General features: G+C 38.4%; 1 protein-coding gene across 5 annotated transcripts in view; it reads right to left on the bottom strand.

Moving 5' to 3' along the window:
• Positions 1-26,842, bottom strand: part of csmd1a (CUB and Sushi multiple domains 1a) — a 331,961-nt gene that overhangs the window by 185,902 nt on the left and 119,217 nt on the right. For all 5 annotated transcript variants that reach the window (XM_058386490.1, XM_058386491.1, XM_058386494.1 and 2 more), the window contains exon 3: positions 17,215-17,327. In XM_058386490.1, the coding sequence (XP_058242473.1) occupies positions 17,215-17,327 (113 nt within the window). The remainder of the gene's footprint in view (positions 1-17,214; positions 17,328-26,842) is intronic.

Raw genomic sequence — 26,842 nt, 5'->3', positions numbered from 1 at the left:
TATTTGCCCGCAGTTCACACTAACCTCTCTGGCGCCTCATTTACTTTGTCATTCGTCTCGGTATAGGTTTTCAAAGGTGAAAATGAATAATTCCCATACAAATTATCGCGCCGTAAATGAGAATAATCTGTGATTAGTGAACTCGCATCTTATGGATAGTTGCTTGTACTCTGTTTGCTAATTATGTCGTAGTCCAAAAGTAAATACTGCTGCATAATGTATTTTGATTGCACATCTAAATGATTCCCGGTTGCGAGACAATCATCAGCGTGCTTAAGGAGTGTTGAAACCCAGATACAGGGATATAGATTAGGTGTTTTGTAAATTAGAAAATAAATTTCTGTGCAAGAGAAGCTAAAGCAATGCTGCTCTCTGTGTAAAGGAGAGTTTGTCGTTGGACTGCAGAACTCAACCTGCTCAGCATACTTTAGTGACGAGGGTGGCCAGGTTCTGCAATTAAAGGGAAGTTAATGCGTTTCACACATGGGGCTACTGAGTTTAAGGGCGCTGGCGCTGAACTCAGGACAACCAGCAGGCCTGCATACTAATGTAATATACAACAATGTATGCTTATTAATGCATTCTCTAGAGATGTGAACAAATAGTTTTTTTAAATCTCGCTTGTACAGCTATTATTTCTGTCTGGTTGGTTATATTTCCCAAATAGAAACATACTAGTAGCCTAATTTTAACCACCATGACCGTGAACATGTAGTTATTAGGGATCAATGATTGAACAGTGTAAAGGTTTTGCACAGCAGCGCACATTCATGTTAATGTCCGTGGTTTTGTTTGTCAAGCACCATATCTGACTCACATGGAAGCAAAAACCACCAGCTCATGCAAGTTGGGATCCGGTATTGTTAGATAGAAACACATTTTCCCATAAGAAATGTTGTTGTTGTTGTTGTTGAACTTTCGGCTGCTCCCTACGTGTGAGGGGTCACCACAGCGGACCAACTGGTACAGGTTTTACGCTTGATGCCTTTCCTGATGCAACCGTCCAGCACTGCATCCAGCGGCTGAGGTTTGGGTACTGGCTGGAAATCGAACCCTGGCCTTCCGCATGGTAGGTGAGAAACCTACCACTCAGCCACCAGCGCCCTCCCTTTAGAAATAATGTAAATGCAGATAATCCGTTCCAGCCACCCAAAAATAGGATCAATATGAAGCGTATGTAAACTGTATGGCTGCTTACAAAGAACTGACCCAAGCCAAGCATTCCATGTCAAGATTCCTCACAGGAAGTCATGCCACCAAGCTTGGGCTAAAAATAGAACAGACCACCCACATCAACAATCTGTCAACAAAAATACGCCTAGCTTCACCTAGCATTTGAATGTAGGCCGAAAGGCAACGTTGGTATCATGGGTTAAATCTTTCGAAACAGCTTTCGCTGACTGGAAAAAAAACTCGTAAACTCGCTTCGCTTGGCTTTCCAATGACGCAAACAAGTTTTGAACAGCTCCCGGATGTACGCGAAACTTCGGTTCGGTTCTGAGGCATGCAGAGATTGTGCCAGCTCCAGTGGCATCCAGAGATGGACCAGCTCCAGCCAGATTCCGCTTTGTGAGGACTGGGGTATTCAAAGCAACGCTGCCAACCCTATGTGGACGACAACAACCTCCTTATTAATTTACACCACATTCTACACATGCTGTATCTGCATCACACAACTGACTATACATAAATGCAGAAAGGACATTGTTCATATCACACTCTCCTGTGTCACCCAAATGAGGATGGGTTCCCTTTTGAGTCTGGTTCCTCTCAAGGTTTCTTCCTCATACCATCTAAGGGAGTTTTTCCTTGCCTCAGTCGCCTCAGGCTTGCTCACTTGGGATAACATCTAGGACTGTTTGTATGTTTGTTGTTTCTTATGTTGTTTGTTATGTAAAGCTGCTTTGAGACAACACTCTTTTGTTAAAAGCGCTATACAAATAAAATTGAATTGAATTGAATTATGTCGAAAATGCTTCGTATGCCGATGCAAATTGATGCAAAAAAGGCAAAAATTCCTAAGGCAGGTCGTTCGTATGCCGAGGTTCCACTGTATTTGTTCATTCTAAATAACAGCTTCATATTTGGTTGCACCCAAAACAAAGGCACAAGCACAGGAGTCGACTCTGATTCACTCGATTGTGTGTATGGCTTCTAACATCCTTCAAGAGCGGCAACCTTCTGCAAAAGCCTCAAGTACCTCACTTTCAGGAAGCATCAAAGCCCAACTGGGACAAGACATGCAGTATTAAAATTGCACGGCCATTTAGATGACAGCTGAGTAACCATTTCAGGAATTCTCATTTAAACTTCAAGTAATTTGAGGCTCATGTCACAGAACTCCTCTAACGTGAACAGACTTTGAAGAATTCAAAACTATCAGTAAAGTGTCATTGAGAGCGAAGACGACGAGTTGCGGAGACGTGAACAGAGACAGGCAATCACCGAAGAACGGGCTTCCAAAAAAAAAAAAAAAAAAAGTTTCTTCATGGGGTTTTCAAGTTGTTCCATGAAAATCCTGATTAACAGTAGAGCCAGACCCTTTTTTGGCCTTAATTTAAAATTCATGTCGTGTCTTATTGGTGTACAACATACTAATTCCTTATTAATACCATCTTAACAGCTCTAGAGTTGGTATCATCAAGGCATTGTTGGATCGCTGCTTGCAATCTTTATTTATTTATTTATTTTTTATGCCATATAACAAAGCAGCAGATATGGCTCACAGACTCCTAAATGAAAACGCTAATCCGACCATCTGTAGTGCTGCAGTCTTGGAGACTAATGATTTTCAAAATAAATTACCGAGATCAACGACCTGAAAGCTGCCTAAAGCAAAGAAAACACGATAGGTTTAGAAATTCGGAGAACGACAAAGTGGAAAACGATGGTATCATTACTCTGATGGGGACATGCTGTTCTTTTTCTTTTTTTTTTCTTTTATAGTCTCCGAGCGTGATCATTTCATGCCTCTGTAACATGCTTCAGAATAATATGACTAGACTATCCAGAGGCTCTGTTCCAAGGCCTCGGCTCTCGGAAAGAGGTTGTTGTTTTTTTTTTTTTGTTAACTGTTGAACGTGCAACCTCCTCCAGTCTCACGATGCTGAGCCATACGCTTTCATACGGTTCCCAGTTGCAACACGCCGTCATGCACAAGTAAGAGAGACCATAAGGGTCACTTCTGAGAAAGCTCCCTAAAGGAGCAAAAAAAAAGCAATTTCTAGTCTCAAAGGGATACTTTCTTATTTTATTATTTTTTAAAACTTGACTTCTCTCCCTTTTGTTCCCTTTCCTTGTTTCGAAAATTACACATAATTAGCCAGCCTTACCAGAGTTGATATTCAACTCATGTGTTATTAGACTTTGCATGCAGACATCAGTATGTCTATTAGAAAAATATAAAAAATAAAAAATCCCCCCCAAAAAAACTAGACAAGCTAGAAATAACACAAGTCGATAGCCTTCATTTGGACCTAGAGGCAGGGAAAAACGATCGTAAACACGATGTATGGCGGACAAGCGCTGAGAGGACGTCTAATGCCGTACATTAATTTTTGTTTAAAAGTCAATAATTCAATAATGTTTTATGTAAATGTGCATCACAACATATGCAAAAGTTGCTCATATGGGCGTTTATGAATTCTTGTTTATTTTAATGCTTGTTTATGTCAATGCATATGCACCAGCCAGAGGTTATTTCGCTCTCTTTATGGTACAAATGACTTGGATTATATAAATGACTCATAACAAAGTAATGCACGCATTATAAATGTTTTATGAAGGTCATAAGTATTTACCATAAACGAAAATGCTACCTACTCACATTTGCACTTGGTAGACTCGTAAAAGATAATAATTCTCAATAATGGCACATTAGCAAGCGTATCTGTCATCAGTGGACACAAACGCAGACCTGCATTAATAAAGTAAGAAAGCTATAGGAGAGTTCTATATGCCCTTTCTCACCCAAAACAAGCAAACAAACAAAAATAAAAGCCACTGAGCCAATCATGTGGCAGGAGAGAAATGCATAAAATCATGCATCAAACATCAGAATGGGATCTCAGTAGCAACAAATGCACTGGTCTGTCCTGGGAACATCGGTTCTGTGGTCGTTTGAGAGAGATCAGTCGGAGCAGAAACTGGTCTGAGGTGTCAACAACTCAAAGATCGACTCCTTACAACAGTGGTGGTCAGAAAAGTCTCTCAAAATGCAGGACACAATGTATGAAACCTTGACAAGCATGCGATAGTAAAATTCTGATGTTTGATGCTTGATGTTTGATGCTTCTCTACCTCAATCTGCGTTATTTAATGCCACGTGATTGTCACACAGTGGTGTACTTGTTCCTACAGAGTGGCTAGTGATTGTATGTTTTCCAGCAATATTGTATTCCACACACTCATTTTCATGTGTCAGAGACACTCAAGGCATCAGGAACACACCTGGCAGGAAGGAACACACAAAGGACCTCCTAGAAGTACACCCAGAAGACAGTGAGGGGCAAGTCTTAGTGTGTGTGTGTGTGTGTGTGTGTCTGAGTGACAGAGAGAAAAAGAGAGGGGGTATTTCAGTGTAAGCTAAAAGCAAAGAGACTTAGTGGGGAAAAGGGCACTACTCAGTATGGCAGATTAGATTTTAATGGATTGCAGGTAGGACATTATGTCCTTATGAGTTTGTCCTTGAATGCCACATTATTGACTGAGAGGATATTGGGTCTGCCTGTTTATCTTAATATCACTTTTTCCCTTTATATTTGGCACGAATGAACTCATTTATTTATTGTCGATGAAATATTTGTGTAAATATGCAGCTTAAAAATGAGGTGAAAATGAGAAATATTACGATATGTTACGATAAAACAGGATCAGGTATGAACAGCTTGATTCCAGTTTTATGAATGCTGGATGAGTTATAAAGCACTTACATACAAAACTTGTAACATTTGAGGATTTAAGTAGCATGACTTTACATAAGAGAAAGCCTTCGTTTGCCAATTCTCTTCAGAATGCGTTTCAGTGATTCAGCATTGAGGCACAGAATTTGAACACTTTATTCAAGTTAGACATCTATGGTCACAGGGGGCACTATTTGCAACGGGTGCTTGATCCTCGTACATCGCCACTTGCAGCTGTATTAATCAACGTCATTATGTTCAAATGTGCATGTTCCCCGGTGTCCATGTGAGTTTCCTTCTATCTCCCAAAACCATGCAGGATCCGATGGGAGCGTTTCCTGGGATAGTCTCGCAAATTAGACGTTCATTCATGTTAACGGATGCGGTCTTGAGCTTTATATCTGAGATCTAATATCAAAATGTCATGCTCACGAGAGTCTTTTTGCTCACCTGTTTCATCAAGATATGTTTTAAACCCTTTCTTTAAAAACAATTATAATATTAAAAGGGAGGACAGCGTGGCTACTATTCACATCTGTGTTTGTATCCATTATTAAGACATTCTGAAGAATGTTTTTTAGTGGGATACATCCTTACTTCAAATAAACTATAACTACAATTCTAATCCCAGAAGTATAAGTGTGCTGGTTAGAGACTTTTGATGAATGCATGTCGGCTATCGAGATATCTCAGTACATCAGTGTGCTCCTTTAAATGGATTCAGCAATATTATCTGTGTTGGGGGTCAAACCTGCACGTCGATGCCATAAAATAAATAAATAAATAAATGAATAAATAATCGCAGTCCATGCCAAGATAATCAATGTGACAAAGGCACGTGGTTGAGAGATGCAATGAGATGTTATAACTCAATCATGACTTCCCTTTCACACCCCTCCAGTGGACATTTCCTTCTGTAAATTAAACCCAGCTAGCATGCAGCTTGAGTTCAGCAACAAGAGATCACGTTTTTTCCATGCATCATGTCACTGTTAAGAAAAAAAAGAGATGAATTCATGACACCGTGGAGGGCAAATAGAGGCCATGTATTATTATTTTTTGACTAAAAATCCTATGGACAGCTTGTTTTAGCCAGGGAAATCTCCATCACCGTATTATTGACACTAGCCTGGTTATATTGCATAGAGAAAATGACAGCATCACAGCTGATGCATATTACATGACACATCCTCCAACATTGGTCAAACAAGATGTGGCAATGTTTGCATTTCCTGTCAAATCAAGTCACTCGGCTCTAAAGTATTTTTCGAAGAAAAAAAAACATGGGGGGGTTTGTATAAGCTTTCACCTCAAACTCCTGCAATTACAGATGAAAGTAATTCAGAGGGAAAAGTGCCTAAGTGCCTCGCTGGAACATGTGGAGTAAACTCCCTTAAAATATAACAAGAATTTTGATACATGGGATCCTTAATCTCCTAGTGGATGCACATGTCATATTGAATTCTTAATCTCCATGAAATTTTTTTAGATGTGACACTATGGCAAGGAGCAACGGCGAGGCTGAAAGAATGCTGCCAGATTTGCTAGATTTCCATAAGTCTGCTCAGCCCGCAAAGGTTGTCCATGTTTTGCTCCTATACATATACATATATACCCCCCTCCCATCTCTAACAAGAAAAAGTGTTTACTCACAGACATTCTATTCACGGTAACTGATAAAGGAAAGCACCAATAATTACCAAATAGAAAACGAGGGAATATTGATGGGTGTTTGAGGAATATTTTGTTTCTTCTGAGTGATTATGAAGATGTGCAGCTGTGACTGTAACGATGACTAATATCGCATTTTCGAATAGTCTGTGCTCGTGAAGTGCCACAGCACTGATTCAACACTTCTTAAAGGAAAACACAATCCCTGAAATACTTTTATATTGAAATATCTGCCATGTGCTTAGGGAGTCTGGTGCAGGTCTGTTGTAATTTCTGTAAGAGAAGTTAGTGGATGTTTTGCTGCACTCATGTCGCACATCCCTAGCACGATTACGGTATCAAAACAACCACCAACATGATAACAAATGGATAATAATGGAAAATCTTGATGTATGCTCTCGTAAAATAAAAAGCGCTCGTCTTCTCACTTTCTATTTTCTAGTCACATTTGTCACAGTTTCATATTAATGAGAAAATTTTGTGATCCAGTTGCACTGAATGATGGCAATGACTCGACAGGCATGATTGTGTTCATGGCGTTTGGAGGCTGATTAGTGCAGTGTGAAAAGATGAAGATGTGACAGAGCCTAAATGACTAAAGCAAAGCCAGAGATAAATGCCACTGATGCCATTAACAGCTATTAGTCAAACTGTATTGTGGGTAATATAGTAAAAGCATTAACTACAGTATTTAAAAAAAAAAAAAAAAAGGCCAATGACTTGATGGGGGAAAAAGAGGTTTAAATGTAAAGTGTTCATTTAATTTAGAAAATAAATGCCACTAATGATCCAGCATTACTTATAAAGATTTATGTGCAACTTATTTAAGGTGGTAATTTCCTCTCTGTAATGTGTAGGTGAGAGGCACGATTCAGGTGGGTATATTCAACAAATTTAGAGAAAACAAACAACTGAAACAGAAGGCTATGCACAGACAAACTAATCAACGTGGAATAGGTGAACACATTAGGCAAGAGAGTGGTTATTATTAGACACTGGACATTCTTCTACGCAGAGATTTAGAAGAATCCTTGCTTCGGCACTATAATACCATCTGAAATAATGAACCAGGAGTGAAACGAGATACGATTATGGTTTCAGCCTGTTCCAGAGGAAACAACTTCAAACCGAGGTTCTTTTAATGCATCGGAAACACGTGTACACAAGGGTGATGGTATCAAAAAAAATAATATGCACACAGGCAACAAAACTTTAATCAGCATTTTAGTTGGATAAATCGACTGCTTAGATCCACGGTGCAGGGACCACAGGGGGTCAGTGGCGCATGATCAGGGGGTCTGTGATTTCAAATTCGTTGGTGCTTCAACAGAGAAAAGCTGTCATTATCATGGTCATGGTTATTATATTTATGGTTAAGTTCTTATAGCAGTTATTTAAATGACCACTTGAATTACAATCCAAAACGTAATAAATTATAAGCATTCAGGCTTTATGACGATTGTGTTTAATATCTTGTGTCAAGTTCCAAGAAATAGCCATAACCAGTAATGCATATTATACACATTTACATAAATGTGGTAAATTTAAATAGGTTTTAAGGAATAAAAGCAAAATATTCTGAGCCTTCTTAGCTTAGAGAACTCTGTCTCTGGTCTACATGAACTCTTTCATTGCCTTTGATCATGTCCTGCATTCATGGAGAGGTAGATCTATAACATTTAGGATTTTTTTTGTTGTTGTTGCAGATAGTGGTTCAGGGCCTGATTGTGAATACTGGTGGCATGGTGAGTTTCACTCTAAGTACCAGGACATTGTAGTCGAGGCATGGTGGCGGTGAAGTTACTGTCGCTGCCTCACAGCTCCAGGGTCTGTGGTTTGATCCTGAGCTCAGGCTATGCTGCCTGTTAGTTTTGCATGTTTTCCTGATGTTTGCAGTTCCTCTGGGTGCTCTGGTGTCCTCACAAAACATGTCAGTAGGTGGACTGGCTATTCTTGATTTTCCTTGGCATCTCATCCAAGGTGTATTTCTGCCTTGGGCTCCATGTTCCCAGGATGGACTCTCACTGCTCACTGCTGACCAAATCATTTCCTCACAAACTTGGGATAATCCAGGATAGGATAGAATAAATGAGAAGACCTAATACTACTGTTGTCAAATACTAAAAATGAAAAATTAATCTAATTGCCTCTGCCAGAAGATTAATGCAGAGAGGGACATAATGACGCCAAAGACGCATTGGGTCAGTGAATTAATGTTTTGTTGTGGCCATTTAATCTCAGAATTTACACCCAGTGGGAAAACCTTTGTCTGACTTAAAGAAAGCAATGCACGTGTGCAAATATGATTGATTTTGGAGGTGGCAGTAATGTTTGCTCAAAGCTCAAAATGGGGACGATTTAATTTATTCATTTTTGCTCATTGTGTTGAAGGGTGGTAGCAATTCTAGAACTGTAATTATGACCATTAATATCTGTATTATAACAAATCTGAGAATAACATTAATCAAACGTCCAACTCCATAATACAAATAATGGCCGATTTTTTCTTCTTTTTCTTATGTATCCATAAATAATAGAGAAGGGCCATTAATCTAAAAAAGGGCTTTTAATCTAAAAAAAGGGCTGTAACAAAACTATCCATTTTCTTATCAATTTAAAGCATTATAAAACACTTCTCCATGATTCTCTGCTGTTGTATGTTTTGTTTTCAGCTACTGCTTTTATTTAGCCAGCTAAAATGTTATGAAGGTATTCTATATGGCCAAAAGAAGAGCGTCACACTCATACGCGCTTGTTTACCATCCCATGCCTGATTCGGTCCCTCTTTGCTGTTAGAATAACTTCCACTCCTCCTTTCCATTAGACTTCATTAGAATCATGGCTGTGAGGATTTGTGTTCATTCAGCGACAAGAGCATTAATGAGGTACTGGTGCACTGATGTCTGCTAAGAAGGTCTGGGGTTCAGAGTTGGTGTTCCACTTCATCCCAAGAAGTGTTCAGTGGGGTTGAGGTCGGCGCTCTGAGCAGGACACTCGAGTTCTTCCACTCCATCTTTGGCATGCCATGTCTTCATGGAGCTTGTTTGGTGCACAGGGGCATCGTCATGACGGAACAGGTGGCAGGTAGTGTATATTGCCATATAGTCTATTTGAATCCATTTTGATCAGACACCTTTAAATATTACTAGATTAATACTATATACTACTATATATTATATTAATATATATTACTCTCTGTATTAAGTCTGTCTGTATGTTAATGACCAGGAGCTCATTCTTGCCAATTCTGAACAACCTACATGACTTTTTAATGTTACACAGGGGTTCAATTTCATACCTTTTCTTAAGACTTAATTTTTTGTGATCAGATTGATGTTTTTTAAACCATGCTTTTCAGAACATCCTAAATAAAAAATGATTATAGTCCAATACACACTGCCAATCTATATTTTTTATATATATATATATGTATCTATTTTTGACAAAATATTCTACTGTCAAGCCTTTTCCTCTGCATCTACAGGCCAGACATTTTTTTGCAGATGAATCCTGGCACCATGTGCACCAAACACAATATCGATGAAAATATACTTTAATTGGTTCTACTATATCTTGCCGGCACTCCTCTACCTCATCATTTTTCATATTTTCCAGATCCGTGTGGCTGTGATACATGAGCAATAAATCAAAAGCAAATAACAGAACTTTAAATGTCTATATTTTGGCCTGGGGCCTATTAAAGATTTTATCTTACAACAAACAAAACCCTATTGTCTCGAATATTTGGACTATAAATTAATTTTGACAAAGTGGCTTGAGTAGAATTAAAGGAAATGCAGCCAAACTGGCCTCATCTTTGGTTATGGATTGCAGGGAAACACGGCTATCACTTTACAATCCTGGTTGTTGTGTGATATTGAGAGAAAACACGGATTAATGATGTATATGTATGCATAGTACCCAAATAAACTGTCTAATATTTGGATGTAAACATCAAGTAGGTGTGGCCTACACCAGAAAGCTTTCTGTTCTAAACGGGGAACATAATTTGCAATGCTAAACGTGAATAGTTAGTGCATCCAACCAGTTTGGTGTTAAGACACAAAGAGAACATTTCTGCATGCCTTCTTCATCAGGCTGAAACTTTCAATTGCTCAAAACAACACAATATAATAGTTTTATAATAAAAAAGACTTTTACTTCTGGTCTATCTACCAGAAAATGTCTTGCACACAGTCAAAAACCTTTCCTTAATAAAAATTTGGAGGCTGAACTTTCATCATCTAATTGTAATCATCTTGTTGACCAATAGTTCGAGACAACCTGAAATACGAGCTCTAAGTTTCTTATGGTTGGTTTTGTCCATTTTTAATCTTGATCAAGTGTACAGCATCATGAAAAAAAAAAAAAAAAAAGGATACGGCCATTGATGACATGTTTCAAGGTCAGTGCTGTGCTCCACAGATCTCATTTATTTTGAATGCTTTGGGATAAAAAGGGGGTGCACAGATCCTCTCTGGCAGCAAGGTTAATTCAGAGATTTGCTGTTACTGATCTCAACTTTACACATACCTTCAGGCTGATGGAAAATTTGCTATGAACTAATGTACAGAAAATCTCTATGGTTTAATTTTTTTTTTTTTTCTCTCTGCACCGAGAACATCATCATTACTCTTGCTTTACATTTTTCATTACGTGGCATTACGGTTCTATGTAGCCGTGGTCATGCTTTTCTTTAGCTTCAAGTGTACAATTTATGTATACGTACATTACGCATTCGATAATAAATGGGAAACTGTTTAATAGATGGTTTCAATGTGGTGCATAAGAAGTCAGAATAATTTACCTTCTCTTATGACCTTTATCATATGAAAAATCGATGATCTTAAACAAATCTTTTGTCTCCGTTTAAACACACAAAGATTTACTGCCACCTACACACACACACACACACACTCCACTTCAAAATGTTTACAATTTCCCACAGGATGAATACCTGACCCACTGATCATAAGATCAAACATCTCTTCACCATGTTCTTAAGGTTTTGACCTGCAGACTCCACCATCCTTCAGGAGCGACAGCTAAAGAAGTGCCGAATGACTCAGGTGGTGTCCAAATAGAGGAGGAGCAGCCTGATAACCGAAAGGGAGACCCAGAGTGTAATCCAATCCTCTTGTCTGGCCTTTCTATCACACTCTAGCTCGGCGAGGTTGATTAAACGTTAGCCGGACTCTCATCACGTTTGACAGACCGGCAGCTATCTTAAGGCTTCTACTGTGAGTAGGGAAATTAATTGATTCATATCTTTTGGCACAGGCCTTGCTGGACCTTTTGCTTATCTAAATCTCTGTGTCGTGTGAGGAGAGAAAAAAAACGAAGAAGAAGAAAAAAAAAAGAGGTGTCATTTCTTAGGAAATTTTCAATAAATGTCTGATGAGATACTTAATTTAAGGAGCTGAATAAGAACAGCAACTGCTCATTTGCAAAAGTCGACAATATTAGCATTATTTCCCCGTGTCAGCACAATGTTCACAGACCAACATGATCCCTGAGGAGAAGGACACAGAGTAAAAATGTTAGTGTAGAGATAATGGGAATTTCACTATGACATCTTATCTACAGCATGATGAATTACAACTTCGAACTAAAAGTTTAATTACACGATTCAAACTAGGTAGCGAAGCTCAGACTGAGGTGCGGAGTCGAACCAAACTCTACGTCTACAAAACAACGAAAAAGGCAAAAAAAACAAAAAAACATTTTAAACAGAGTATTAAACTCTATATACTCTAACTTTAAATTAGCATATGCTCTCTCTGCTGAACAGATCACAGAGGACTAGCCATTCCCTCCAGCAGTCCAATGCATATTTTCAAGGATAAATTTAAATAAGTGCCACTTTCTTTACCGCTATACAGTCCAATTCCTCTGTAAGTCAGTATTCATTTCAATCACTCCATGCATAAATTGTGCAACATTATTTTCAGGAAGTACAAAAAAAAAAAAAGAAGAAGAAGTTTTGGCAGTTTTTGTCAAGCTTTTTTTTTTTTTCTTTCCCCTTTTGGGTAGGTTTCCTCCCAGATCTCATAAACATTAGAAGGTGAATCCACCACAGACCTGTCCAGGATAAAACAATTACTGAAAATGATTGATTGAATAATATTTTTGCTAAAATTCCCAGCATAGCAGCTCATTTAGTTCACATGCTTTGTTATGGGTTTACTATTCCATGAGCATTTGTTTCTGTTTTAAGTGATGTCTTCACCACTGTGGTTTGTTAGCCGATTGTGTTCACCTGCTCCGTGTTAGTTCCTAAAGATCTGCCACATCTTCAAATAATAATAAAAAAAAAACTTTTCCCTCTTTCTTTTGTTCCATTATTTTCCATTTCTTATATTTTGATGTCCGTAGGTTTGTTTTCTGTTTGGTGGAATTTTGCCGCTGCTTGCCAGTTGTGGCCATGCTCCAGAGCCGAGCTCGAGCGAGCGGATTTCCCCATGCCTTGATTGCCCATGTGTGATGCGTATCCATTGGCCAGCTTGCCATGGACTGAATGCAGTGTCTGATCACTTTTGGCAGACCTGCTGCTTTAGTCAGTGGCAGAGAATTTGGTAACATATCATATCATTCTAGTTAATATATCTGTTTTGGCTTTGTGTGGTGCTTGTACAGCTCAGCAGCTCCATGGCTTGGTGTTCAGAGTGGTGGTACTGTAGATATGTGGGTTGTGTGAACCGTTATAGAGCAGACTTTTAGTGGGACTGATCAACTAGGCCACTGAAACAAAATCACAGCAGATTTTGAAGCACTTGATCATTTTTGTTTTCAATTATTATTTTGTGGTTTGACTATTTTATGTTTTTATCCTTTTCTTGTAACTGTGTATTCTTATTATTATTATCATCATCATTATTATTTTGCTGCTAATAATCACATTGCTTCCCACAGTTCCCATGCCTTAGCTTTCCTCATGCACCCTGCATGAAACCGACCTGCCTGTGTTCTTATCTTAGTCTATCCTGAACACTAATTATGATCATTGTATTCGCCCCATAAAGCTGATACTAAGTTTATGCACTTGTGTCCTGCCTCTCACTGCATGCTACAGTGAGTCACACTGGAAACCCAGCACACCTCTCCTGTTCACCAGAGGTCACCATCCTGCTCCGACTGATGCTAATCAGTCTCACCTGCACCTCATTAACCTTCCCCCTACACACACAGCAAATTCTGGACAAATTATATTCTGTGGGCACTGAGTCATGGTTCCTGTGAATGCGATCCTGTCTATTAACCTGTGAATTTAGTAATCAGCCTTTGCACACCACTCTTATACACTTGGGTAAGTTTGCTGTATCGCTGTATTACAGCGCATAGTCTTTTTGATCTGACCTGCAACGATACACTAAGACAATATGGATGAACACCAGGATGAAACCTGTCAGGACGGTTTCTTTCTTTCTTTCTTTCTTTCTTTCTTTCTTTCTTTTTGTTAATTAACTGCAGAACTCGATCAAATCGGCAAACACTGTCATCTCGAACGTCTGGGTGTATCAAGGGAGGGAAAATTGCTCCGAGGTTCTATATTCATCTACCACACTGCTGTGCCACTCAGCACTCTGCAGGCAAATAGATTACAATTAGTCTGGTGTAATGGTCCATAAGCCCTGTTCTAAAGGCTGCTGGGGAAACCTGCGGGACAATTGTGCATGACGTGATCTAAACAGCGCTGAATGGGAATTGAAGAAATAGTGCACCACGCGTTAACATTTAGACGTGCACATTATGAACTTCTGCTGTGTTTTTGTCCGTAGTTCCAGCGCAACAGCCGACAGCAACGCTGAGACTTTCATCTAAATATTTGAACATTTAGCAAAAGCAACATTGTCTGAGATTCCAATAAAATTTTTTTTTTATTTCTCATATTTAATGTGTTACAAGCACAATAGGTGTTAATCTATTATCAGACAAAAAGAAAAAGAAATTGGCTGGAGTTCCTCTGATTCAGTTGACAATTCACGGGCGCTGCTGCAATTTTATTCAATTCTGATTTGAAAAAGTACCAAAAACAGCAAAATATCTTCCTGCAGGTGAGCACTTCTGAAAATATATTTACCTGGATTGTTTGTCAGTTTGTTTTAGAAATATTTTCCTAATGGATATCACACTAATGCTGAAGTCCAAAGCTATTAGAATGTGTTTGGCTCTAAGGGAATGAGAAAGGGGAGAAAAAACCCCCCCCAAAAAAACAAAAAAAAAACTAGAGTGTGTTAAACAGTGTCCGTTCTGGCCACCAGAGGGAACGGCATTATAAAATCCCATTAACCTGATGGATTGGGTTGTAGCTGTGCAAGAGGCTCCTAATGCATAACAGAGAAAGGTCACGCAGTCACTGGAAATGTTATGCAGCACTGACTTCAATGGGCATTGGCTAATGCGCATAAAAACAACCCAGCGGAAAGAACCTTGAACCAATTTCATAACATCTCAATTGTCAGAGCGTGGACTACACTAAAGTGAAACTTGCATGGTTATCATATGGTTTGTGACACGCATCGCAAGTAGGTGCACGCGTGTATTGTTTCCGAAGTGAAGGACGCAGGATGGCGGACGCTTAGGGTGTAATTACATCACAGCGCTTAGGTGTGTAATGAGATCATGCGGCAGCATTGAGTACGATGCAGGAATAATACCTCATGCGGGAGACGGGGCTTTGTCTCGCAGCGTGCACAAAGCACACATTGTCAGAACATCTGCATTCCACAGCGGTGCCTCAACAACAGCCATATGGCCGTAAAAATAGGCTGAGTATTCGGGAGCTTTGCTGGCACCCAACAATACATGATGCCAAATGAGAGAGACGTGACTTTTAGATGTGCAAAGCCTTCCAGAGCAGCTCATAAGTTAACAGCAATGAGGCTGGCGCCAAAGAGAAGTTGAATTATGATGGCAGTAATCCATATTCTGAAGGAGATTATAGGGAGGAATAAAGCATGAAAATAGGCCTCTCAAGCAAAGAAGTGACATGAATGTGCATCATTCATAAGGTCGAGATCTGTTGAGTCATATGGTTGTGCTTACATAGCTTGGTACGTAGAAATGCCTGAGAATTTTCTAAGAGAGGTGAATCTCCAGTGATATTTAAACTTTAGTTAAAAAATAAATAAATATATGATGCTTTTGCCTCTGAAGCTCAGTTGTAATAACGGATCCAAATCCAACCTTAATTTAGCTTCCCTGACTAAGTGCACGTCTGGGGGGGGGGGGGGGAGAGACGGGTGAGATAAGAACTATACAAGTGGGGATCTTATTAACTGCATTTCATGCGTTAACATTAAGGTGAATGAGAACAATGATGGAGATCTTATCCGTGCACTCATCTTTCTAGTGAAATTAGTCCACATAGCTCGGGGGAGCGGAGCTGGAATTGAATAAGATCCAGGTAAAACTTGGATGCCGCCGTTAATCCGACAACTAATTGGAAAAGCTCATTGATGCATTTGCATGGAGTATTAATCTAGTTTCACAGAGACGTACCTGTGAGCGAATTAGTGCATACTTTTTCAAGCCAGATTTTCTTTTTAAAGTCCTTTCACATACAAATGCACCATTACGCCATGTTTCATCTGCCAGAAAACACCTTTCACGTGTAGCAAAGCTTTATAGGATACTGGCAGTGCTCATTTAGTTTGGAGGGACATTAAGCAGGTCACAGGATGGATTCCTGCCTAATATTAGGTAGCTCAGGAGCAGCAATATTAGATGATTTTTAAAATTGAAAATCATAACAAATGTCTCACAAGGTTTCATCAGTGTGTGACAAAATATTACACATAATGGTAGAAAGGCAAGTGCATTTGTGATTTCAAGCCAATACTGCTCTTTCTCTGTATACCGAACAAACCAAACTGAGAAGTTTCATTAAAAGCCACAACAAATACACTTATTTGTCCCATTGCGTAATTCGTACTTGTTTGCTCAGTTTTCTCTACTTGTAGTTTCTTCTCCAAAGGCATTTGAAAAAAAGGATGATGGATATTAAGTAGCCAGTGAGTAAATACTACACCTCATTCACATTTGTTACACCTACGACCATTTCACATGAACTGTCTCAATCAGGGCTGATGACACGGTATAGATGACAGTGACATCGGCTGGAAAAATACTGGCCGAATTAGAGATCGAATCTAGGGGGTGTTTCACTTTGTTTGATCATCTGACACAACTGTCACTGACAGGCTGTATGTCTATACTTGCAGCTAGAAAGAGAGAGGTAAAGAGGGGGGGAAATAAATAAATAAATAAATAAATCAATCAATCAGCCACGTCTTTATATTTATACCGGTGACTTAATTCCAAAAAAAGTCAAAAATAATATAAATAATAAGTAACCTGATACCAAAAATGGAACCTGATGTATTTTGACATTTAAAGGTTTGCCTCCTATATGGAGCAGCTAAACTTTTTCAATTATACTTTTTTTTTTTTTGCCTGAGCTTTGTTTGACTTTTCTTCTGGGCCATTAACAATTTAAAGCAAGTAATGAAATCCAAAAAGAACTTGGAGTTTAAATTTGTATATAAGCAGCAAGTTACACACAGTATAAAAGTAGGGTGCTCTACTGACCTTCACATGGAAAATAAAACAAACAAAAAAATAATATTGCAGCATCTCTTACCTTCATATATTGCTTTAAATCCTTGAGCACTCACAGCAAAATCTGTAGTGAACCACAGTGCCAATATAGACCCCGAACTTACAATCGGCGATGGCAGCATGAAGCCAGACAACCTGGAAAAGAGACACATACAACACTCCAATTACATTTAATACAACTTCAACCAAATACAGAAAAGCCGCTCTGGAAAACAAACAGCCTGGAGGTAGAAATGCTGTGTTGTTTACTCTGACAGTTCCTCAACCTCAACTACATCACATTACTTCATACCTGACTCAAACAAAAGCATGAGGAGCATGTAACCATTTTTATTTATTCATTTTTTTTTAATACCGCTTGTTTAATATTCTTTTATACAATCATTTCAAACAAATTTACCTAGTACCATTTCCAAAATATATATTAACATTTTTCTTTCCTTTTTTTTAAGTAACAACCTCCCACTCTGACAAGACTTTCCTTTCCACTCACTTCTTAATAATAAAATAGTGTGCTTTCTGTTTCTTTCTGTATTTGTATCTGTTTAAAAGACATGATCTGGTCCTTGTGAATAATACATTACATCCCTACTGAGCGTGCAACATATTCTTGTATTTTTCTCCCCAGTGGAAACTCAATTCCATGGTAATTCTAGGACAACCTGAGCGTGCTTGTGTGTGATACTTGTTGGAGTATACTTTGTCTGGTTGGATGCAGCATGCTAAGGCAATGCTAGGTTGTCTATAAGCTTATAGCATCAATACTCAGGAAATAGTCTCATCTCAGATGCTGCCCAGGTAAATTACACGGACATAACAAGAGGGAGATCAACCACGGGTCTCCTCGAGTAATGACAGCTACTATGGCTCTCGGGTGAAAGGTCAGACATGTTCATTTGATGAAAGCCCTGCTAGATACACTGACCTCGTTCTTTAGGGAGCATGGTTAAGTGCTACCGCGTCCTCTGACCTTCAATCTCCAGCCAAATGGAACAGAAGGACAGAACAAGCAAATCCCCCAAAGATATATCCATCTGACAGGAACAATAGGTTAAAGCCTGACTCTTCTATCAAAATATGTTTTTATTTCCTCATTTACACATAACTAATGCAACCTTACCGTTCAATCATTTATTCATAAATGTCATAAGGTTAGTTATTATTTGCTGAAAGTGGTAATAATGCCTGTATCTGGGGTTTGAATACTTTCGAATACTGGGGTTTGTGGCTGTGTTATTCAGAATGAACGGTATTTAGACGTTAGCTCTTAATATAATTCTTCCGGGTTTTAGGTAAACATGAACTTTATATTTATTTAAAGAAAAAACTCCACACGGCTCAGCACACCACTCTTTGTTCTTTCAGTATCTTTGTTATTGATGCTGCTCAAACTATTTATAGAGTCATTTTTATCTCCAGCAAGCCTTCGCTCAATCATGGTTTCTCTGTTGTTCTGACCAGTGCTGCTCTTTATTCCATCTGTTTAGAACAAATCAAATGATTCGTCTTATGTCAAGCTGGAAAATCCACATGCATTTATTTTTTATTAATATACAGGAATACAAAGCCAAACCATTTACGTTTTTCTCATCTAGCCGTCGGTGGATGAAGTAATCTCAAAAATCAAAAGACTGCTATTTGAATGTATCCCACAAATTATAGTCTTATTCACCCGAGGAACGCATTTGTTAACCCGAGAAATCCAAAGTGGAATTGCCTCCTGTGTAACTCGAATATTATGATACGATTTTTATTCCCTGGCCTTGTTGACGTGCGGTGTTGGACAGGAGGTCATGAATACATGAATTCCAATGGTTTTATCTTAAAGAAACAAGCTCAGCTTAAAATGTCTGCCTGGAGACATTGTCTAACTAGTGGTACAGGCTGTAGTAGTAAATACTACATACTGTAGTAGTACATTATTTTATATATATTTAAAAAGCCTTTAAATATAACTTGGACAACATAACGATTTATTTTGATATAATGCAACTTGATAAGGGCTAACGGCTGACTTTATTAAAGCTTTATTAAGACTTTATTAAGGCTCATTCATACAACATTCAGTCCTGTTGGTTACGATTTCGTCCTCATACAGTAACACAGTGTTGAAACATGGATATTGTAATTTTAATAATACACACGAATATATCCCAAAGGTTTTAGGTCTAAAAAAAAATGCAGGGAAATGCTGGCGGTACTTTAAATAGAATAAAAACACAAAAGAAAAAGCAAAATGACCGAATTATGCACTGCCTATTAAAGATATAACTGAATATCAATACATTGTTCAGACTAAACAGAAACTGTGTCCCAGACACAAATACCTCAGTGAGGAAAAAAAAAAAAAAGCAAATCTCTCTAGCTGAAGCCAATTATGAAATTTCACTTTTGGCTATCCCTACTTCAGGTTTATATCTGACTCCAGATGCTGATATTGAAGCACTAAACAGATACAGATGGTGGCATTGTGTTATACCCCTATAATCTACTGCATCATTTGAGGTGCAAAGCATTTAAAATGCAATCTCACTGTAAATAATATTGATCCTAAAGATAACATTAAATTAAATTAATGAATTGAATGAGTGGTATTTTCCTGCGTGTCAAGCCTGGATGTTGCAAGATACAGCAACCATTGCTAAAACGACCTAACACTAAACAGCTCACAGTTATTTATAGCGACATTGCTCTTATTGTCAGTTTTATAAAAATGAATTAGTACCCAGAATGAAAAGAAGCCAACTATTCAACCAGAATGCATTTTCAAAGTGAGTTTTATGCGAACGTAATCATCCGTGGCAACAAGCTGTACTGAAAAAAATAAATATTTTATTTAGTTATTCAAAATGATTAACCTCATATTCGGTATTTTCCTGCCCTAACACTGGCTTAAGCTTCAGCTTCAATTTTGTTTAAATGCCCTGTTCAGATTTGATCCCAGAACCAAGCACATCATATTTTCCATTAGCTTGTGTATATTCACCATGGATGAATTAACCCCCAGCTACAGTTTAGCTTAAGCCATGTTAAAGAAAATTCCCACCCTTTACTTTACTATTATTTTTACTACCATTGGAGCATCTAGACTAACTTTTGGAAAGCATCATTTAGTAAGTAAATTGTTACTTATGTGCATGATTTTGTGTCATTTTCAGAAGGAGGGTTCAAAATGGACTGCTTCTACACTCAACACCCCAGCTTTGGTACACTGTGTAATAAAAAAAAAAAAAAAAATCCCCATGACATTAGCTAGCATAGGTTTCTGATACTGCAGGTGTAAATAGGAAATTCCACCAAACCAAGAAAAGAGGGACATCAGGGCATGGCATCAATTCATCAGCATGATGAGTAGGGGATAATAACCAAAGGGTCTAATATTATCCACCTGTTCCAAAAGATAAAATAACTATATACAGTACATCCAGACCAGATGTAAGCAACAATCATTAAAATTTAGATGCATGCAGTATGCAAAGGTTTAAAAATGATCTATAAAAAAACGTCTCACATAAACACATAATATAATATTAAAGGGCTGATGAATTAAAAATGAATCAATTTACTGGCAACAGTAACAAAGCAGCATTCAAATTGGAAATACTTTCTGGAAAATGTTCTTCATTTTATGGCATCTATACGCTCGTACTGTACAGACGCATGACAAATTAAAGAACAAAATATTGGCTCTGCTACACCGTAGCATTTTGCTGGCACCGTTTCTGTCCACTTGTCCCCTTAGAGGAAAGAGTCACTACAAATCAATACAAATGTATTCTGACTGATCCACCTTCATCATATGATGAATGATTTCTGTCCTGGTGGGAGTAACCCCCACCCCATGCACAAGGCACCAGAACTGGCTGAATGATTTGAGGAATCTGAGAATGATGTAAATCATGTGCTATGACCTTTGTTGTCATCAGGTTCCAACGAACATTCAGGTCTTTATGAATAATACATAGTGAATAAACCTTTGACAAGTGTGACCACTTCAGCAAGATCTTAATAAAGTGAATCGCAGTGTGGTGTGTATACAATAACGTTTCCATTTTTGTGGTGAATAGTGTCTGACTGTAATCTCATTAGGATTGTCCTGTTTGTGTCTGAATGCTGACATATTCCAGGTACTTTTTGGATCTTTTCTTTTTAATAAATATCACGCTGAAAGGGTATTTTGTATCTCATCGGCTTGAATTATTTCCATGTTTATCTTAGCTTGATTTAGAGTATCATATCACATTGTGAGTTTTACTCACACCGGATATCCATCTCTACTCGGACGGTATTTCTTTGAGCATAAACCGCAGCAGACCGTTTCAGGTTTCCATAAATGCTTAATACTCGGCACAGATGTATTATGTTTTCTTTTGTTCCTTTTCATCTCTACATGAGATTATGGATTTCCATGTTAGCGCTTGTGCAACCGGGTTGTTGTGTATAGATGTGTTTGTGTGAATCACAGCAGTGTTAGACAATCTGTCTGCTTGATGGCCGATGATGGTATTTTTTGTGGAGGGCGGGGGGGGGGGGACTGATAGAATGAGAGCCTTTCTTAAAAAAAATCAATAAAAAAATGCTTGGCATTAAAACAAGTTGGAGAAAAGCCACATCAACCTTTCTGTATTTACAACTTTTTTTAAAGCAATAAAGTAGCTGGTCATTGCTGTTTCCTGAGCTGTTCATAGGCCCAAAAAAGCTGAAAAGAACTTTTATCCTCCTCAATCAAACCTCAGATCTTGGCTACAGATGAACAATGTAATTTTAAAGTGGTTGAACAATTTCATTTTTTACAGCAGGAAAGCTTGTTCTAAAACCCTCCCAAAATGACTCGGTATCAAAGGCATCATGAGATGGCCACCAGGTGTAACATTTATCATTCTGTTAAAGGGTGAGCACACCACTGCTGACCACCACTGGTGTAGACACAATATATTGGTATATCCATCACATGGCTCAGCAAGCCTAGCCTCTCTTTGACTTGTGGTACAAGTGCATCAATCATGAAGCCAGTAACTCTCTCGGCCTGCTGCAGAATTGAATTCCTCGCAGAACCCCTGTCTATGCCCCCTGAATAGTTTTACACAGTTTCCTTCTCATGATGCCCAAAATGTGGCACGATTCCTATAAAGAAGCTAGAGCCAAGTATTGATCCGTGTTTGCTTTCCCCTTCCTCTCACACATATACTCAGCTGCCAGTTTATTGAATGTATCACCATCATACAAGCACTCGTTCTGGCCATACAGATGCACCTTGTAGGTAGTAGGAGCACCTTCCTAGACACTTTCTAATGAATTTAGTTGGTATCCCGAAATATATAAACCACTTTTACACAGTTTGAACCCAGTACAACCCTGACCAGGCAGTTACTAAGGATGAATGAATCAACCCTCATTAACGGTAATGAATGAATTGTTCCACATTAACGGTAATGATTGTGGTCTTTCCTGGTCCTGTGAGCTTTATATCCGAGTGCGTTTCAAACTTCCTGCTTAAATGACTTTCAAGTTATTTAAATAAGATAACATCTTGTTTTTTTATACTCTCTAGCAGACGAAAGCAGGCAGTCAGAAATGAAAATTGCGAGGCCAAAAAGACACACTGCCACATAATGATTACCGGCTTCCTCTATTTTTCTTTTGTACACTAAGGAGAGATTCGGTACCTTTCTCATTTCTATTGGCATACGTGTGTAAGGTGTGCAAATTCACAAGGTTAAACTTCACTTTGATGAACTCGCTGCTACTGAATCAAATTCCCCTCTTCGTCTCTGTTCCCTTTCAGTTTCAAGAGTCTAATTTGTGTTCGCTCTGACTCCTGTCTTTTTATAGCTTAAAAGGTTGTAACCCAAGTGTTGCAGAGGAAATCCGTTTTTTTTTTTTCCAAAAAGGAAAAACGCTCATGGCTACAAACAGAAATAACTGTGTGAGAAAAAGAACAGTCCCACACACAGCATTAAGTTATAGACTCTCTACCTGTACACCTACACAGTGAACTAACGACATTCCAAGAAAAAAAACACAAGAATACTAAACTTTTATTTGTCCTTCAGGTGTGCACCTTCTGTGCCTTGAGAATGGATCATTTACCAAGAAAGTTATATCCTTAAGTGTGACCACTGCAGCGGAAAGAAAAAACGAACAGCTTAGTACTATTTTGTAGTCTGAGCATAATTAGGCTCATCTAATAGTCAGTAAGTGAACACAGTGGCCACAATATTCTAAGCTTAGATTACACCACGCAATATTCCAACACAATGTTTAATAAAACCTTGGTGAAGGTTTTAGGAAAACCAGGTGTTTTAATGCTACTTACTAGCAGTGGGCTACTTTCACACAGAGATCTGGCAACCCTGGTCTTAGCACATACAACAGTGCAGGGCTACACGAAAAATGGCATGACAATAAATTACATAGATTTTTTTATGAGCCAAATCTCATCTTCATTGTGGTTGACCATTATCAACATTTAGGCTCACACGGAATGTGTATTCTGAAGTATTTGGATGGGTTAACATACCTACACACGTACACACTTGGCCTAATACTTTAAAACGCATGACACTGATACACTCATACCAGTGTAACACACACTACTCTCAGTGTTACTTACTACACACTACTTTTAGTGTGCATAGATTGATCCAAAACCCAAATATCATCTGGTCAGTTATGACCCTATAGTGGTCCCATACACAGATGGACAGCAAAGCAGGAGACGCTCAGCATTCGGAGCGGCTCACACATTTATAGAGAACCTGAGTTAAATATAGAACTTTATGGATCGATGTGGTCTCATGAATTCAAAACTTTATTTGTAGCCAAATCCGATAAAATGTTATGCAGATTAGGATGTGAGGTCTGAGGTTTAATCAACAGCAGCTAATATAGATTTTGGTGCAGCAGGATGACATTAATATCAACAGAGCCTCAAACAGAATTAGAGTCAAGAGGCTGTTACAGGCCACTATCTGCTGAATTTTTAGAGTAGCCCTATAAAATGCAATGATGAGTCAAGAACATACAGTCATCCAACAGATGGACCTTTAATTCAACTGTTTCATACAGACACAGAAGACCTCAAATTAATAACATGGTTGCCAGGTTTCAGCAAAATTTCCAGCCCAACTACATCTCAAAATCAACACAAAAGATCCGAAATTATTGTCCAATACTTCAAAACTACCCCCCCCCCCCCCCCCCCCCCCCGGGGGTGCGAAACAAGGTCACCATGATCTACACTCATTTCTGATGCATGGGAATTATCCACTCCATAATCTCCCCTTTTTCCCTGCTCCCAATCTTTGCAATATATCTTACAATAGCCATGTATCTGCACTTCATAGACACACTCCCTGCCCTTACACTTTGCATTTGTTTGCAGATAAGTATACTCTAGTTATTTGCTATAAAACATGATCTTGGAGTGTAAAGTATTTTAAAAGTAGCTCATAAAAACCAAGACCCTGGCGACCCCATCATTAACTGTCCTGTCTGCTGCTTCTCCTCCACTGAAAATGTTCATAGATGGAGCATGGGGCAATGCATTTCCTTCCTTAGAGGCTCTATTAGCACTTCCTGCAATTCCCATTTGAGCACTAATAACTCTATGGAGCTAAGTGAACATCTACAAAGACAACCATTCAATGAATCTTTGGCGTATATCCAAGAAATTACTTTTTCTAAATCACAGTTGGTTCAGCCCACAGCATTATTTTGTGATTAGGTAAAGTGTGTACACCAGCATAACCAATATATCTCTCCTTATGATATGTTTCACCAAATCACTGAGCTGTTCATTACCTGCACGCTTTATTCTAACCTTGTTACTGGCCATCATTGCTGCCTCAATTTGTCCTGCTACATCAGTAATTTTTGCTATTCGCAAGATAAATGGTCAAAAACTATAAAATCACCAAGGGTTTTAACCACTATTAGACACTACTGTGGGCTAATGGGTGGACAAAGTTTGAGCATGTGTCAAGAACATATTCCAGTAGAAATAAATAGAAGTACAAGCAATAACTGAGGTGATGAAATGGTCTGTACATTTGGCATTATATCCGGCTCTGTATGCTCCTGGCAGGTGTGATCAAAATCATTTACTGCCAACATGTGGGCTTACTAAAAAAGCTTAAACCTGTCCAAACATGCCCTTAAAATATCTGACTGTCATCAAGGTAGCATATCACACACATATTATATTCACCTGTAGGCTGATAAGGTTGCAAGCAATACATAAATAAATAAAAACAGGTTTCAAGTGGACACCTTCCATACTTACCATTTAAATATTAGCACATGATACCCTCCAGGGGGCACCACATTGAATCCTGGCATCCCCAAATGTCACAGTCATCCTCAGCCTACTCCATATTCTACACCATTGTCCACAAAAATGTTTACCTGGACAATATTGGTTTAACAAACATGGCTCAGTTCATCACAGATCATGAATGTTGTGGAACATCCGTACAGATTTACTTACTATGTACTTAGATACAAGTGACCACGGATTTTTTATTTTATTTTCTATTCTAGTTATATTTAGTTAAGGCATTTTTCCAAATTAGTCAGCCATTTGCCTTACTGTGCAACAGCGCCGAAAATGACCGCTACTAAATTCATTTCAATAATCAATTATTATTACAGTATCAGTTTATTAAAATAATTAAAATGGATCATAAGCTTACACTTCTGAAACAAATGAAGAATCCTCAATACTCTAATAATTTCATCTAGCAAACTTTCACAGAAGAACAAAGCCATAAATTGTGAAATAAGAAAGAAATATATGTGTACACTGCGTGATTCTGCCAGCATGTGCCAATAAAGGCTGAAGTAAAAATGAAGACACCAATATTATTCCACCCACTCACTTATAACCTGAAACCTACAGTACATCAAATCAAACAGATTATGTGGGGGAGGAAAGCATCATCAGTGAAGCAGGATTTTAGGAGTCACTCAGTAGAGAAGACAGCAGGATTCATGCTTTATATTAACTTTCTCGTTAAAAGGGGTGGGGGGGTGCTAGGGATATGAGGGGACGCACAAAAAAAATTCTGCCTATCTAAATGAAAATATAAGCCGCATATTTGTGCTGTCACTAGAAATAGAAAGCACTAGTATCGGTTTAGAAATCTGAACTCAACATTTTGATCTCCAGCACAGAATCTTAACTGATAGGCTTGCACTGACCCATTCCGCGGTATATTTTTAGACATGGAATTAATTATTTTCAGCACTTCTTATACAATATAATGTGTGTATATCTCCACTTGGTATTATTCAAACGTTTACCATATTTCAGGATTGTTGGTATGATCTCAGATATTTGATACGAATTGATGATTATTTGACTTTACAGATAAAAGAAGCTCAGCTCTGAGAATGTGCAAAGCCTTAGTCAGATCTCTGATGAGAATCTACTCTAATCAAAATACCTTTTCATATGTGATTATGGAAACTATACACTCATACATACACATACACTATATTGCCAAAAGTATTCGCTCACCTGCCTTGACTCACATATGAACTTAAGTGACATCCCATTCCTAATCCATAGGGTTCAATATGACGTCGGTCCACCCTTTGCAGCTATAACAGCTTCAACTCTTCTGGGAAGGCTGTCCACAAGGTTTAGG

The sequence above is a fragment of the Hemibagrus wyckioides genome, linkage group LG03 (assembly GCF_019097595.1).
Source record: "Hemibagrus wyckioides isolate EC202008001 linkage group LG03, SWU_Hwy_1.0, whole genome shotgun sequence".
In the NCBI taxonomy this organism is placed as follows: Eukaryota; Metazoa; Chordata; class Actinopteri; order Siluriformes; family Bagridae; genus Hemibagrus; species Hemibagrus wyckioides.
The sequence above is the reverse complement of the archived record's forward strand: the minus strand, read 5'-3'. Positions and strand labels throughout refer to the sequence as shown.